This window comes from Mercurialis annua, linkage group LG6 (genome assembly GCF_937616625.2).
Source record: "Mercurialis annua linkage group LG6, ddMerAnnu1.2, whole genome shotgun sequence".
In the NCBI taxonomy this organism is placed as follows: domain Eukaryota; kingdom Viridiplantae; phylum Streptophyta; class Magnoliopsida; order Malpighiales; family Euphorbiaceae; genus Mercurialis; species Mercurialis annua.
Genome location: NC_065575.1, coordinates 5,794,141 through 5,809,413, shown reverse-complemented (window position 1 = coordinate 5,809,413; position 15,273 = coordinate 5,794,141). Strand labels below are relative to the sequence as shown.

The 15,273-nt window shown below is 33.2% G+C and overlaps 2 protein-coding genes across 3 annotated transcripts; one reads left to right on the top strand and one right to left on the bottom strand.

Annotated features, from left to right (window-relative positions):
* Positions 1-4,998: 4,998 nt before the first annotated feature.
* Positions 4,999-8,947, top strand: LOC126653838 (probable LRR receptor-like serine/threonine-protein kinase At3g47570). The gene is made up of 3 exons (XM_050347799.2): positions 4,999-7,745; positions 8,250-8,630; positions 8,730-8,947. The coding sequence occupies exons 1-3, from the start codon at positions 5,099-5,101 to the stop codon at positions 8,732-8,734; spliced, it is 3,033 nt and encodes a 1,010-aa protein (XP_050203756.2). The 5' UTR covers positions 4,999-5,098; the 3' UTR covers positions 8,735-8,947.
* A 699-nt stretch (positions 8,948-9,646) lies between these two features.
* On the bottom strand, positions 9,647-11,986 carry LOC126653842 (F-box/kelch-repeat protein At3g06240-like). Of its 2 annotated transcripts, XR_008791043.1 has the most exons (4): positions 10,594-11,986; positions 10,470-10,523; positions 10,227-10,359; positions 9,647-10,052 (listed from the first exon to the last, which is right to left on the bottom strand). XR_008791043.1 is itself a non-coding variant. In XM_050347807.2 (3 exons), the coding sequence occupies exons 1-3, from the start codon at positions 11,714-11,716 to the stop codon at positions 10,337-10,339; spliced, it is 1,200 nt and encodes a 399-aa protein (XP_050203764.1). In that variant the 5' UTR covers positions 11,717-11,986; the 3' UTR covers positions 9,647-10,336. The 2 variants fall into 2 exon arrangements, 1 of the variants encoding a protein (XP_050203764.1); XM_050347807.2 differs by having other exon boundaries at positions 9,647-10,359.
* Between the last annotated feature and the right edge of the window lie 3,287 nt (positions 11,987-15,273).

Here is a 15,273-nt window from a genome sequence, read left to right as displayed (position 1 = left end):
GTCGGAAAAAGGGAGAAAGGCATGTATGTGCAATCCGAGGACACGATTTCTTCCGATTAAAATGCCTCAAACCTATAGATGTAAGTTGTAACAGCAAAATTTACATAATCTAGGAAATTTCTAATAATAAACATCTCAAAGGTACTTTTCTTAAGGAGGCTGAATGTGAGAGTACGGAATGATTTCAGCCTAACCAAACCATTCTCCGACCAAACAATTCAATTATCTAAAGTAAATGCAACAACAAAATGCTCTACTGATACATGAACAAATGACAATTTTTAGTTTTCAGATGAAAAGCAAAGTAAAGAGACCAAAATAACACTATTTGTAATCGTAAATGTTAAAAGGGACTTAGCAGGAGGATGCACGGAAACTTTATGTAGGGTGAGTTTTTCCGTTTCGGAAACGTTTCCGTTTCCGAAACTCTCAGAAATGTTTCGGGCTCGTTTCTGTAAATACTAAAAGTTGGAAACTCGTTTTCTAAAAACAAACCCGTTTCCTATATAAAAAAAATGCTTAAATAATTAAAGAAAACCCTAAAAAAGGTTAAGTATCTAATCAATCATCCATAGATGATACGCATATTTTATATAGGATTTTTCCAAGTATTTGATATAGTATTATTGCATATTTTGAGGATATTATGCTTGGAAAGGTGTTTATTTTGTAGGTTTATGCGTATGGAGTGACGCGAATCAATTTGGAGCAAATTGGAGAAAAGCTGGAAAAAGTGCCTAGTTCCTCAAAAGTGCCTCCAGACACTATTGAGGAACTGGCCCGGATTACAATCTGCGAATCCTTTGTGGCCAATTCCTCAAAAGTGCCTCCAGACACTATTGAGGAACTGGCCCGGATGTACCTGCGAACTTAAAACGTGAAAATCCTTTTTCAACGCGGATTTGGATCCGATTTCAACTACAACTCTTGCAACACATCAAGGACTCTTCCACTATATAAAGACATCTCAAGATCATGTATTATATCGAGTTTTTTATTATTTCTATTCTACAAATAATTTGTCTTAGGTTAATTTTCTTTTAGTCCTTAATTTTATTTCAAGACTTAAATCTTCAAAACTTTGATTCGAAGACTTGTGTTCCGAATTATTGCAGGTTTTTATTCAAGTATTTTTATTTTCAATCTATTGTTTTAATTATGTTCATTATTATTAATTGCTTAGTTAATTCAATTATTTCTAGCTAAATTTCTTGACTTGGAATATTGTGAGTAGTATGGATGCTAGATTTAAATTCTGAAAACTAATTTTTATATCTTTCTTTGTTAATGCAATCCTTCGTTATTGAGAGTAATGCTTGTGATTGAGTAGCTAACAATTGCATGAATTTAGAATAAATTGTGAGGAGGGGACTTAAGCAATTTAATTGGAAAAGGGTAACCAAGGCATAATTACAAAACATGAGTCCGACCACCATGTTTGCGTTATGTGGTCTATGTGGATAACTAATCGATAATGCGTTGTTTATAAATTGCCGTTTATCTTCTATCGTTCTGTAAGCCGTGACAGTAAGGGTGATTCGGGATAACGGGTTATAACCAATAGGCTAGCAATAATATAGGAATATTGAGCTAGTATCTTCGATCTATCCTCCATTGCATGTAACGATTAAAATTGATTGATATAAGTTAGATTTGTAAGGCATCGATAATCCATACGAAAGCAATATTCTGAGTTATTTGTCGTTATTGTTTATTCCTTAGATTATTATTTTCTGTTTTTATTAGTTTAATTAAAATCACACAAACCTCATCTTTGTTAGTTCAAATAATTCTTAATTAACTATTTTGGTACTAAATTCAATTCCTCGTGGCTTCGACTTTTACTTATCATTATATTACTTGATTTATCGACATCGTACACTTGCGATTTTGTGTATCAAGTTTTTGGCGCCGTTGCCGGGGAATTGATATTTATATCAATACAACTTAATTAATTATTGCTTTGAACACCTTTTATTTTCTGTTTTTTTTATTTTTGTTGTTTATAAGTTTTCATCATGAATTTTGGTGAATCAACTTATCCATATGAGAGCTTTAATGTACAATACTCTAATATGATGAATTATAATATGCAATATAATCAATTTCAAGTTTGTGAATGGTGTCAAGGAAATCATGATTGGGCATATTGTCCATATTATTCACCAACACTACCTTCACCCGATTATTCTTATTGTGTTAATGATTCTTTTAACTCGTTTTCTAGTTTTGGTGATACTAATATTCAGGTTGTGGTTGATGATCAAAAGGATAAATCAATATATGGGCAAGCTTTAGAGTGGGCTCGTAACAACAATCTTGAACATCTTAGTCATCCGTGCTTAGAAGAAGACGATCCGGCTACTTGGAATTCAAGAATCAATGAGCACATAACTTTAATTAGAAAACATGTGTTTGCACAACTTTCAAAAGATGATGATTGCTTATCGATTGATGATGAGATCGAGTCTAACCCATCATCTCTTTCTTGTGATTCTAACTCATGTTTTATAGGTGAAATTGAAATTGAAGGGAAAACACAACCACTCCATAGTGAACATATTGAACAATTTAAAAAATATATGGAGGAATCGTGTTATTTGGAAGTTCATCCTATATCTTCAAGTGAGAGTAGGAAAGATTTAGAGTATGAACAACCAACTATAAATGTTGCATATGAGGATAATTTGTCTTATAAAGAGAATGTGAAAGAGAGCATATTTTCCGAGAATCCACAAGAAGAACCTTATATTCTTAAATTTATTATTGATCCTAAGGTGATTCAAGTGGAATATGCTCTCTACTACCAAGTTAAAAGGGGACCGACAAGAGAAAAGAGGGAAAAGATGTTGCCAAGAACACTCCCTCACGTTCGAATGTATTCTTAATGAATATATGCGAAGAGTCTAGCTATGGACTCTAACTAAAGCGCTACTTGGGAGGCACCCCAAGACATATCCTTTATTTAGTTTTTTTTTCTTTTTAGATTTTCCCTTCACATTATTATCATAAAATTTTTTATGTCTATTTTGTAGGTCATTAAAGATGGAAATCAATGACGACTAATGTAACAAAGAAGATCAAAATTATCAAATTTAGAAGTTACATCAACTAGGGTGCACACTAGGTAAGTATACTTGTTTTCTCGTATTTGATTTCTTATATTTATACATTGAGGACAATGTGATATTTAAGTGTGGGGGTATTATTTATTAGACATTAAGATTTTGTTTTTCAATTTTATTTTCTGTTTTAGTAGAATATTTAATTTTGAGAAAATTTTAAATTTTGAACTTAGTTTTTTTTTATTGTCCAAAAGTAGGATAGTTCATTAATTAATCGAATGGAACTTGAGAAGCATGTTTAGATATCCCCGTGTCAAGTTGAAATTATGATATCTTTAAGTTTGTTGAGAGTGTTTGATTGAAATCATGAGCTTGGTTTTGTGTTAATAATTTTTATTAATTTTTGAGCATAACATTTAAGCACAAAATTCTATATTACTTGTGATTTAAAGATAGCCAAAATTTCAACTCTTATTAAAGTTAATTTTGCTTGGGTTTTAATTAAGTTTCTTGAGAATTTTGAAGGACTAACCACATGATGCTTTTTACAAACTACACTTAAGAATGTGAGATTTTTGAGCCTAAAGTATCAATATTTTTTTTCTCTTGAGTGTGTTACTTGGTATTTATTTGCTAGAACTTGCAATTGTAAATCGATTTGAGGCCATATGAAATAGGTGATGATATGAGTGTGATTTGGGCATTTAGATAACCTTTCTTTTTCCCACTTAAAAAGACTACCAATTTCCCATTAGGATTAACCAAATTTGAGCCTAGCCTTTTCTTGTTATTATACCCATGTTTACACCTTTTATCCTTCTTTTATTTCCCTCTTTTGATAGCCCAATGAGTTAAAATTTTGACCAAGAATTGAAAGAAAAAGACATATATTTCACTAAGCATAGTTGACAAGAAATTCAAAGATGAGCGAAAAGAGAAAAGAACCAAAAAGAAAAAAAAAGAAAAAAAAACTTCTAAAAAGAAAAAAAAATATAGAGCATAGAAAAAGAAAAAAAAATTGGTTTGAAAAAAAATTAGCAATTGAATTCTTGTTTTGAGCTTCATGAGAAAAATTAGTGATTGTTATTGTTTTGAGATTGATAAAGAAATATTGTTTGAATTTTTAACTCATTTAACCTCATTTAAGCCTTAAATCCTACCTTGAACCTTAGCCCCATTACAACCAAAATTAAAGACCCATTGATTCATGTTGTCATTTATTTTCAAGTGGTAGAATTTTGTTTGAATTGCAAGCCTATGGTTCAATTTATATCATGATAGCGAGGAGTGAATTCATACCCCAAATACATGAGCGTATTGAGAGAAATCTTGTGAGAAAAAAGGTTTGTTTTAAAGTTTGAGTGTGGTTGGAAATTTAAAAGTTCTTATGATGCTTTTTAACTCTTAGGTACTAATTGGTAATGATAGAGTTGAGTTTTGTGTTTGATATTAAGTTATGGATAATGTTGATTTTTGTGAATAAATATTTAGCTTGAGTTAATACACTTCATTAATCAAAGTCAAGGTCATTCGATTTTATAATTAGAATATTCAAAGAGCAATGTTAAGTATACTTAAGACACGAAAAAAAAACTAGTATCTGTTTAAATATATAGTACTCCGTTAATATTAGATTGCGAGCTCATTGTAATAACATAATTAAATACATGACGTAAATTGAGCAGTAAACTGATTTTTCTTACATGGCAATTGAAATTTGAAACAGATGTTTCAAGGAAAGACCAGATTAATCTAAAAACAATAAGGTGTGGGTCTATTGAATTGTAAAGGTCAGAAAGGACTTAGTTGGCACATTGTGCAAAGTTGAAGTTTCTAAATGATCTTTACAATTATTTCTGCAAGTCTACCAATACGACCAAAACAAGTCTAAATTCCATCAAAATTGGTTTCTACTACTATATTGTTACTCTCTATAAATACTGCTTACTCAGTGATGAACAACACAAACCCATCCTCTCAAATAAATAACTTGTCCCATTTTCTCTCTTTCAAAACCAACTGCCTCAAATAAAATGGGGATTTATGGCAGGAGCCTTGTTGTTATTACTATTCATCTCTTTTCAATATTTACCTTACTTCATGCTGCAACCAATGAGACGGATCGACTAGCTTTGCTCGAATTCAAGGCTAAAATTACTGACCCTCTTGGTGTCATGACTTCATGGAATAGCTCACATCATTTTTGCCAATGGTACGGCGTCGTATGTGGGCGTAGACATCGCCAAAGAGTTGCAGTGTTACGTCTACACTCTCTGAAACTTTCAGGTTCTATATCACCACATATTGGCAATTTAAGCTTTCTAAGAAAATTATATCTCTATAATAACAGCTTCAGCTATGAGATTCCTCCTGAAATTGGCCATTTGCGCAGACTGCAAGGATTGTTTCTTTACAATAACTCACTTGGCGGCAAAATTCCTTCAAACTTATCTTCTTGTTCTAATCTTAAATTCTTGAATTTAAATGGCAACCACTTGATAGGTGAAATTCCTTTAGAGCTTACCTTCTTGAGCAGGCTGCAACGTTTATCATTGGGTCAAAATGATTTAACAGGAACTATCCCTCTGTCTATTGCAAATCTAACATCTCTTGAGTATCTCTACCTGAGTGTCAACATTTTGCATGGAGTTGTACCTCAATACATTGGTCAATTAAAGAATTTGAGCACTTTAGCTCTTTTCAATAATCAATTTTCAGGAACCATCCATTCTTCAATCTTTAATCTCTCTTTGATTGAGGCTTTTGACGTGGGTAACAATTATTTAGAGGGGACTCTTCCGGTAAGCTTAGGTGTGTCTCTTCCGTATCTCCAATTCTTTTCAATTGGTTTTAACCAATTCAGTGGATCCATTCCATCTTCAATTTCTAATGCATCAAATTTGGAATCCTTTCAAGTAACCGGTAATAAGCTTACTGGAGTTGTACCTTCTTTTCAAAAGTTGAATAAACTCTCAACACTTTCGCTTGGTCGAAACCATTTTGGGAATGGAAAAGATGATGACTTGAAGTTTCTACATGGCCTAACTAATGCAACTCGTTTAAGAATACTAGATTTGGGATTTAACAATTTTGGAGGGGCGCTGCCTAAACAGATTGCTAACTTTTCACGGGAACTCGAGCGTATCTACATCAACAACAATCAAATACATGGAAATATCCCAACTGGTATAGACTCCCTTATAAGCTTGAATATATTCGTTGCATCAAACAACAATCTCTCAGGTACCATCCCTTCTGGCATTGGAAAACTCAAGAATTTAGCAATACTTTCTTTGTCTAGTAATGATTTAACTGGAAATATTCCATCATCTTTAGGAAATTTGACAAATTTGATTCAAATTTACTTATATGACAATCAACTTCATGGTAATATCCCTCCAAATTTAGGGAATTGCAAACGGTTACTATTGTTAGATCTTTCCCAAAACAATCTTACTGGTCTCATACCTCCACAGATTTTTGAAATTTCTTCATTATCAATAGGACTTTATCTATCTACCAATCGTTTGAATGGTCCCATTCCTAACCAAGTAGGAAACTTGAAACAACTGGGAGAACTATATCTTCATAACAACATGTTATCAGGTCACATTCCTAGTGATCTTGCTGGTTGCGTGAGTCTAGAGGCATTATCAATCAGTCACAACTTCTTCCAAGGGTCGATCCCTTCTTCTTTAAGCGCATTGAGAGGCCTTCAGTTCTTGATCCTTTCCTACAACAATGTTTCGGGACAGATTCCAAGTTTCTTAGTGAACTTTAGTTTATTAGCATTGGATATTTCGCATAATGATTTTGAAGGTATGGTGCCAATTGAAGGAATTTTCAAGAATTCAAGTGCAGTATCAATTGTCGGAAACAAGAGATTATGTGGTGGTATAAGTGATTTTGGCCTTCCTACATGCAAATATGATCAAGAACCGAAAAGAAAACGACGACGAACTGTAATATTTATAGTTGCAGGGTTTACAGGAATATTAGCATTAATACTTGGTTGCTTATTTCTTTGGTTTTCAAGAAAGAGGAGAAAAGATTCAGCGCCGTGCGATTTTGAGAATGCTAATTTATTGAGACTGTCTTATCAAAATCTCCTTAAAGCGACGAATGAATTTTCTTTGGATAATTTAATTGGTTCAGGTGGATTTGGGTCTGTCTATAAAGGAGTTCTTGAGCAAGACGGACTTGTAATTGCAGTGAAAGTGCTTAATCTTATGCGTCGAGGAGCTTCAAAAAGTTTCCTAGCTGAATGTGAAGTGTTAAGGAATGTTAGACATAGAAATCTTGTCAAAGTAATCACTGCTTGTTCTAGTGTTGATTATGCCGGCAACGATTTCAAAGCTTTGGTTTATGAGTTCATGGATAACGGGAGCTTAGACGATTGGCTGCATCCAACACATCAGCCGAGGAATTTAAACATTGTTCAAAGGTTGAATATTGCGATTGATGTAAGTTCCGCTTTGGAGTATCTCCATTGTCATGCAGGGATATTGCCGATTGTTCATAGTGATCTAAAGCCAAGCAATGTTCTTCTTGATAAAGAAATGACTGCACATGTGGGTGATTTTGGGTTAGTCAAGTTCTTTCATGAGGAGATTATTCATCCTACTCCAAATCAGTCCACCTCTCTTGCAGATGTAGGAACTATTGGTTACTGCCCCCCAGGTAATTACTCTCATTTTTTAAAACCATTATCTTTGTCTTTACTAAATTCAATTATCGTGTTAAAAGAGTGAATGGTACCATAATTTTGTCTGATTTTTAAATTTGGTAGTAAAATTTCAATCCATGTAAAAATAGTATCAAAATATAGTTTTTCTTTCAAGTCAAAGTACTTATTTTTTCTAAACAAAACTAATCTATTGGTAATTTGTGACACTATATTGCAATTTAAGGCATCAGGCCAGATGGTCATGTGATGTTATATTTTTAAAAATATATTCTATTCGGTACGCTAATTAGAATATAAAATGCAAGGTATTATTGTTTGTCAAAAACATTAATTTGATACTACTTGATACTACCGAATAAAATATAAAGGAAAAGTTTAGTACCACCCAAACTTTTCACACCTATGATTCTAGTTTTCGTTGGATAATTTAGTGCAAGAATTAGATTTATGCTTATTGAAACAAATGCAAATAACCAATTGGTGATGTATTATTATAGAGTATGGCATGGGAAATGTTGCTTCAACATCGGGTGACATATTTAGTTTTGGTATACTCTTATTGGAGATGTTCACCGGAAAGAGACCAACTGATGACGCGTTCAAAGAGGGACTAAGCCTCCATGACTTTGTCAAAAGTTCTTTGCCCGAGCAAGTGACAGACATTACAGATCCCACTTTTCTTCAAATGGAGGAAGAACCGTTGAGTCATTTTCATTATTCCAGGAACATCATGAGAAAAAATAGACTTATTGAGTGCTTGATTTCAGTACTCGATATTGGAATCTTATGTTCTTCGGAATCACCACAAGAACGTTTGAATATTGGTGATGTTGTTACTCAACTCTCTTCTATCAAAAACAAGTTACCGGTGACAATAGGTAAATAAAAAATGTCATTTTTTGACCATATTCACAATAAATTTATCCTTGAATTATACCAAGCTAAACTTAAATATTCTTTTGTGCTTTTTGCCTCAGGTTGAATATGAATGGATATGGAATGCGATCAAATTGATATGAAGCATAAAATGTTTTTAGAGAAATTTGGAATTTTTTGATAATTGGTTAGGACAATAAGCAAGATTTGTACAATTGTATGGTTATCAATAATTTTTTGTTAATCCGAAATTGTAATCTTATTATAAAATTTGTAATAAAGGGCTAATAATGTTAGTTGAAGTCGACAAGTTTGTGCATTTTGTCTATTGTGTTTATAATGAAGTAGAAAAGGATTTGAAAAATTAGTTGTTTTATGCTGAAACTTGAAATATTTTTTCTGAACTGTAGTGTGTTCTAATGGACACATGCAGTCCCTGAAGGGCATATGCCAAAATGAATCGAAAATAATTAAACCAAACTAAAAAGTAAAATTATGAACTTTCAATTCAATTCGGTATAAATTCCCACAAATTTAGTTCGTTCCGTATGAATCGAATGAATTTTTGACATTTTAATGAAATAAAAGAATTATAATTACTAAAATATAAGCTTTTTTACATTGTGATTATCATCATTTCATTTTATCCATTTTGCGTAAAATGAAGAGGAAAATTAGGTATAGGTATGAGAAAAAAATTTCTAATGGAAGGCCGTTCCAAATGACAAACTTATATATGTTGTTTTTGTTGCCCAAACGAATAGGGATGTAATGGTGATGTTTGTTTGATGAGAAAGCATTTTGTATTTGGAGTTCTAATGATAGATTACCATAACTTTTAAAATGGAGTTGATGAGAAGATACAAAGCAAGATTGCAATTAATCTTTTGAATTATACATCTATCTCCATAAATCATTGTGAACATTTTTCTCTGGCAAACATTTCTCGGAGACAAGTTGTTTAACTTGAAAGTCTAAGACCAATTAAATAAAGAGTACTTATATTCCATTGTACAAATAACGTAAATATTCATCATTTCAAATGATAAGGATTAACAAGAGAAAAGGTGACAATATACAAGTATGATCAAAGATCAGACACAAATGGCTCAATTATACAATGAAGCTAAGTGCAACTAGCACAATTTGCTCAAAATGCTAAACATTGTTACGGTCAATTTCTTACAGCTCTATCTTATTCTTGAATCAAACCGAGACAATCCATATATTACGTTCTAAAACAGAGCAATGCTATGCCTACAAGACCCGCATAGGTCAAAAAAATAACAAATAATTTTGGATATATTTATAAAGCTAGAATCAAACAATTTTTATTAAAGAATTGGGAGGAACCTCCTTCACACTCTTACAAGTCCCATAAATACAAAGATACTCCCAAATCCAAATATAATCAGTAGGTCGGCCTACATAGTAAACCAGAATTCATTAATTTCAAATGCTAAACCAGCATTAATTGTCACTAGAACTGCACTTCCCAATTCGTTCATCTCAAAAGGAACTGACTATCGAGTCATAAGTCTTCAAGCAACCAAAGGAAAAATCAATGAAGGAAAGTTCATTAATTATCAAGTACTTACAGAACCATCAGTTGTAAGCAGTGGTAATTTGTAGCAAGGACGATGAGAAAATGCAGCAGCAGGAGAGACAAACTCAATAACACAATATGCCCAAGGATTGCACCAGATCGCTAAAAAGAATTGAAATTAAAACCTAAAACAAAATGAAAATCAACCGATTTAAAACTAAAACAAAATCAAAATCAATCGACTAAAACCTAAAAGAACTAGTTAGTACCATCCGCTTTGTCAAGTAAAACTAACCTCTCCAAATAGCCACAGAAATAAGAATTGTCCATGAGAAACTCCATGACCACGCTACACCAAATTTGCTTATGAGACTCATAACCCTAAAATGAAATTGATAGCTCGTTAGAAATATCATTACCTTTGTCAAGTAATGCTAGGCTCTCCACATGCCTATAAGCAAAAGGAGGCCTTCCATACTTTTCTTCGCTCAAAGCCAGTAGATTCTTTATCCGTCCATTTAAATTATACGAGGCTAAGCGTTGCCCTCTACAAAAATGAGCTAATATTTCACCATTATCTCTAAACTCGAGCACATTTGAAAATCCTCTCCAGCGTTTTCCAACTCTAGCTAACTTCATCCATTCACCACTGTCATACTCTTTCATCACCCATATATCATTCTCATAAAGATTATTTCGAATAATGATTGCGACGGATGATTCTCCAAATGCTTTGATTTGAAAATTCCAGCGGTGATTTTCCAAACATTGAGCGGGCAATATTATTTCTCCAAACATCTCATCTCTTAAATCAAACACCAAAACCAACTTCTTACTTGTCTCATAAGGATGCCAATAAAATTTACCATTAACAAAAGTTGAACGGCATGTACAACATATGTGATTTCTATAGCTGGTGGGAGGAACATTAGCGATTTTCTTCCAAGTGTTAGAATTGAGTGAATAGAGAACCACATCTATAGTAGAGGTAGAATACTGAGCCACAAACAATTTGTAATCATTAAATCGTGAATCAAAGCCAAACCCCAATAATTTTGATTGATTCGAAATGTAATTTGAGGCTAGAAGGGGAAAACTAGTTTCAGGTAGGAGCAAATATTTTCTAATGGAAGGGTTCCAAATAACAAATTTACATATGCCGCCGTTAAAGTTGATATTCATTTTGTAGACATAAAAGAGGCAGACAAGACCATTACTGGAGCCAACCACATCACAAGCGTCGGCTTGGTTGAAGAGTGGCTGGACGGGTAGGTATTGATCGAAATCTTTATTGTCGAAATGCATAGAGAATTCGTACTTAAATTTATAAGAGTGAAGCAGAAAAATGAAACGGTGATGTTTGTTTGATGAGAAAGTAGTGTGAATTTGGTTAGAGATGAAATGAGGAGTTCTGATGATGGAATTCCACAATTTGCAGACACAGGTGAATTTCAAAAGGGACTTGACAGGCAATCTGAGCAATATTTGAAATATAACTTCTTCAGGTAAATATTCTGACATCTCAGTTCTTTTCATTAGCATATTATTTTGGCTCCCTCGACTTAATTCAGAAGATATAAATAGAAAAAAAAAGTATAATACCTTTCAAGAACTCTAGATTGTCATTGAGATTAACAAACCTGCTTTTATGAAGCAAATTGGTCCGGCGGCGGAGCTGGCGTCCGCCCTTCCTCCGTCAGCGTGGTTTAGGGATTTTAGTTTATAAATTTGGGTCCGTTAGGTTGTAAGCCGGAGAAGACGAGTCGTTCCTTTTGTTTTGTTCTCTTTGATCAAAACAGTGTCGTTTTGATTAAAGAACAAAATGAAAAGTAGATTGTAAACAATTTGGTGACTTGTCATGTTACTGTAGTCTTTATCTTGAATGATTTTTTTATTTTGTATATAAATTAATTTAGTTTATATGATAAATTATTTATAATAAATTTTAGCAATGATAAATAATGAATTAAATAAAACTTTAATAATTAAATATGTGTTTATGATAGTTATTATTAAATTTTAATAATTATGTAGTTGATGAATTAATTTGTTGTTATTTATTATTTTTGGTTAAGAATAATTATTTTTTTAATATTTATATCAGTAAATTAAATACTTACAATTCTGTCCTTTTTTTTCCTACAAATTATATTTTTTTAAGGCAGAAGGTACAAAAAAATCATCGAGTTTTTTCAGTTGGTACAAATACCCCATTGTACTAAAAAGAGTACATATAACCACCTGAACTCAATTTTTTGGTACAAATAACCCACTGCAGTTAACAAAATCTTAACTCCGTTAAATTTATAAGTACGAGGTACAAAAAAACCATCATACTTTTTAAAACGGACAAATATAACCCTATAAAATATTAAACCTTATAAAACAAAACTGTCAAGATCGTGGATTCAATTCCTCTCACAAACGTTCCTCCTCCCTCAATTATAAAAAAATATATTATATAATACTAAATTTACATATGACTAATATGTTAATATATATTATGATAATTATATTTAAATTTAAATTTAGAAATATTTTAGTACAAATATAAATATATTTTCAAATTTACATATGATTAGTATTTTTTAATAAACATCTCATATTATAATTTTTAAACTTTAGTACTTATACTTTTATGTGTGTGCGCGCCCGCGTGTGCATAAAATTACAAAAATATTTTTCAATCAATGTTAAATATATATTATAAATTTGAAACATTTTTTAAAATACTAATTTATAAAATAATACACACACACACACACATATATCTAAGGCCGGCCCTGATCAGTGGTCCTACTCGGATTTACAGAGGGCTTTTGGAAAATATCGTATTCATGGAATTACTGTTGCACGTAAAAATAATTGATCAAACAAACGGTTTGGATTCCTCCATCTAGACCTAGAACAGGATGTGGATGACTCTCTTTATAGGTTGAATGATGTCTTCATTGGATCTAAGAGAATTAGGGATTATGTTTCGAAATATCAAACCCCTAATAACTTGCAACGTTCAAACAAAGTAGTTATTAATCAGCCCAGGATTCAACCTAAACAACATGACTTCATGACTTCCTTGAGAGATTCTCGATCATATGCCCAAGTGGTTAATAAACGTCCTGTTATTTACACTCCGTCGTCATCTTCTTCACGCCTTAGCTCATCGATTGTTAATGTCAATGAGCTACTAGATATGCTTAATATGGCTTCCTATTTGCTGAATCATGGCATCTATTATAACTCATTCACTCTACTTGGTGGGAAATATATATTGCTGAATTTTTCAAATTAAGATGACAATGTTTAATTTGTAAAATTATTCCACACGTTATTGGACTTCTTTGATACTCTTTTACCTTGGGACGGTTCCTTCGTCTCAGGAGAGAGAATTTCTTGAACCAATATTTCTAGTGTGCCGTTGATCGCGTGGGAAGATAAACTTGTTGTAAAAATTGTTTTTGCTTGTCTTATTCTTATTTTGGCTTTTTGTGTTATTTCAAAACTACACAAATCCCACATGGGAAGTGTAGAGCCTTTCTTTTGTGTTTATAATGGTTAAGGCATTATAGGCTAATAATTGTGTTGAAGGGGAAGCAATGGGCTCGCGCCCCCCCCCCCCCCCCCCCCTCTTCGGAGTAGGCTTGTGGGTTGGGGTTCGGGATGAAAGTCAAGTGGGCTTGACTAAACTTTTTGCAACCCGGTTTTATTATTTATTTAATAATAATAAAAGCCTTATATGAGAAGGGCCTATTTTAGCATATGTAAAATTATTTTGGGTTGAAGCCTAAAAATCCGGAACAAACTTTGACTAAGTTTTATTATCTGAGTTTAATTAAAACGTTTTCATTTAATTAACCACGTTTTGATTAAGGAACCTCCACTAACATTTTCGGTTTTATTTAACTTAACCTCTTTTATGTCTACATTCATTTTACTTGTTAATTAAAATTTAAAATACAAATCAGATCATGGCTGGATTAGTGGGATACGAAAATCGTATCAAATATTTTGTTCACTGCTACTTCTGTTCCAACTTCATAAGTTGAAGAACTCGATGTATCCTGGGGTATAAGCTTAACGGCGAAATATACTTTTAGGCCAGTGAAAAATTCTCACGCCTCGAGCTACTGTTTCTTTGTTAATTCGCTGTTTTAGCTAACAATCTAAAAGTATATTTAACTATGTCTACTACTGAGAGTGCTGATGGTGGCAAAAACGATGCTCCACCTACTGTGGCTGTTGCCGCAGGCGTTGCTACGCCGTCCATGCTAACTACTGTTCCTTATGCGAAGCCGTTCCCAGACATCTCAAAGATTCAAGTCTTTGATGGTGAAAACTTCAGGCGCTGGCAGGAACGAATCTTTACTGTTCTTGATATGCACGGTGTGGCTTCTGCCCTTACTGATCCGAAGCCTCTTCCAGCTGCTGTCAAGGAATCCGAAACATGGCTTTATGCCAATAAGGTTTGCCGACACACAATAATTAGTACTTTATCTAATGAACTTTTTGACGTTTATTGTGCGTACAAGGAAGCAAAACAGATATGGGATTCGATGACCAGTAAGTACACTGCCGAGGATGCTGGAAAACAGAAGTTCGTGATTGGTAAATTTTACAAATGGGAGATGGCTGAGGACAAGGACATGATCGCTCAGATTAACGAGTACCACAAACTGCTCGAAGATCTTAAGGGCGAATCAATTACACTGCCGGAGGAATTTGTTGCTGGAATCCTGATTGAGAAACTGCCTCAATCATGGAATGACTACAAACAGAATCTTAAACACAAACATAAACAATTGACATTGCAGGAACTGATCACACACATAATAATTGAGGAAACGAACCGAAAGGAAATCAAGGCTGCCCGAAACAAGGCGCTGAATGCAAGGGCGAATCTGGTACAAAACAAAGGGAACTTCAAGAGGTATGATCAGAAACCCTCTGTAATTGTTAATACTGATTACAAACCCAAGGTAACTAACTCCACTGCTTTCAAGAAAAAGAGTACCTGTTTTGTGTGTGGAAAACCAGGTCACTTTGCATCTCAGTGCAGAAAGAGAATCAGAAATGGCAATCCTCCTAAGCCAAATGCGAAT

Bases quoted from the DNA above. Each gene is read 5' to 3' on its own strand.
- LOC126653838 (XM_050347799.2), top strand. From the start codon at position 5,099: ATGGGGATTTATGGCAGGAGCCTTGTTGTTATTACTATTCATCTCTTT. The intron at 7,746-8,249 runs GTAATTACTCTC...GTATTATTATAG, and splicing joins TATTGGTTACTGCCCCCCAG to AGTATGGCATGGGAAATGTT.
- LOC126653842 (XM_050347807.2), bottom strand. From the start codon at position 11,716: ATGCTAATGAAAAGAACTGAGATGTCAGAATATTTACCTGAAGAAGTT. The intron at 10,524-10,593 runs GTAATGATATTT...AATTTGGTGTAG, and splicing joins CCTAGCATTACTTGACAAAG to CGTGGTCATGGAGTTTCTCA. The intron at 10,360-10,469 runs GTTAGTTTTACT...ATTTTGTTTTAG, and splicing joins TTCTGTGGCTATTTGGAGAG to GTTTTAATTTCAATTCTTTT.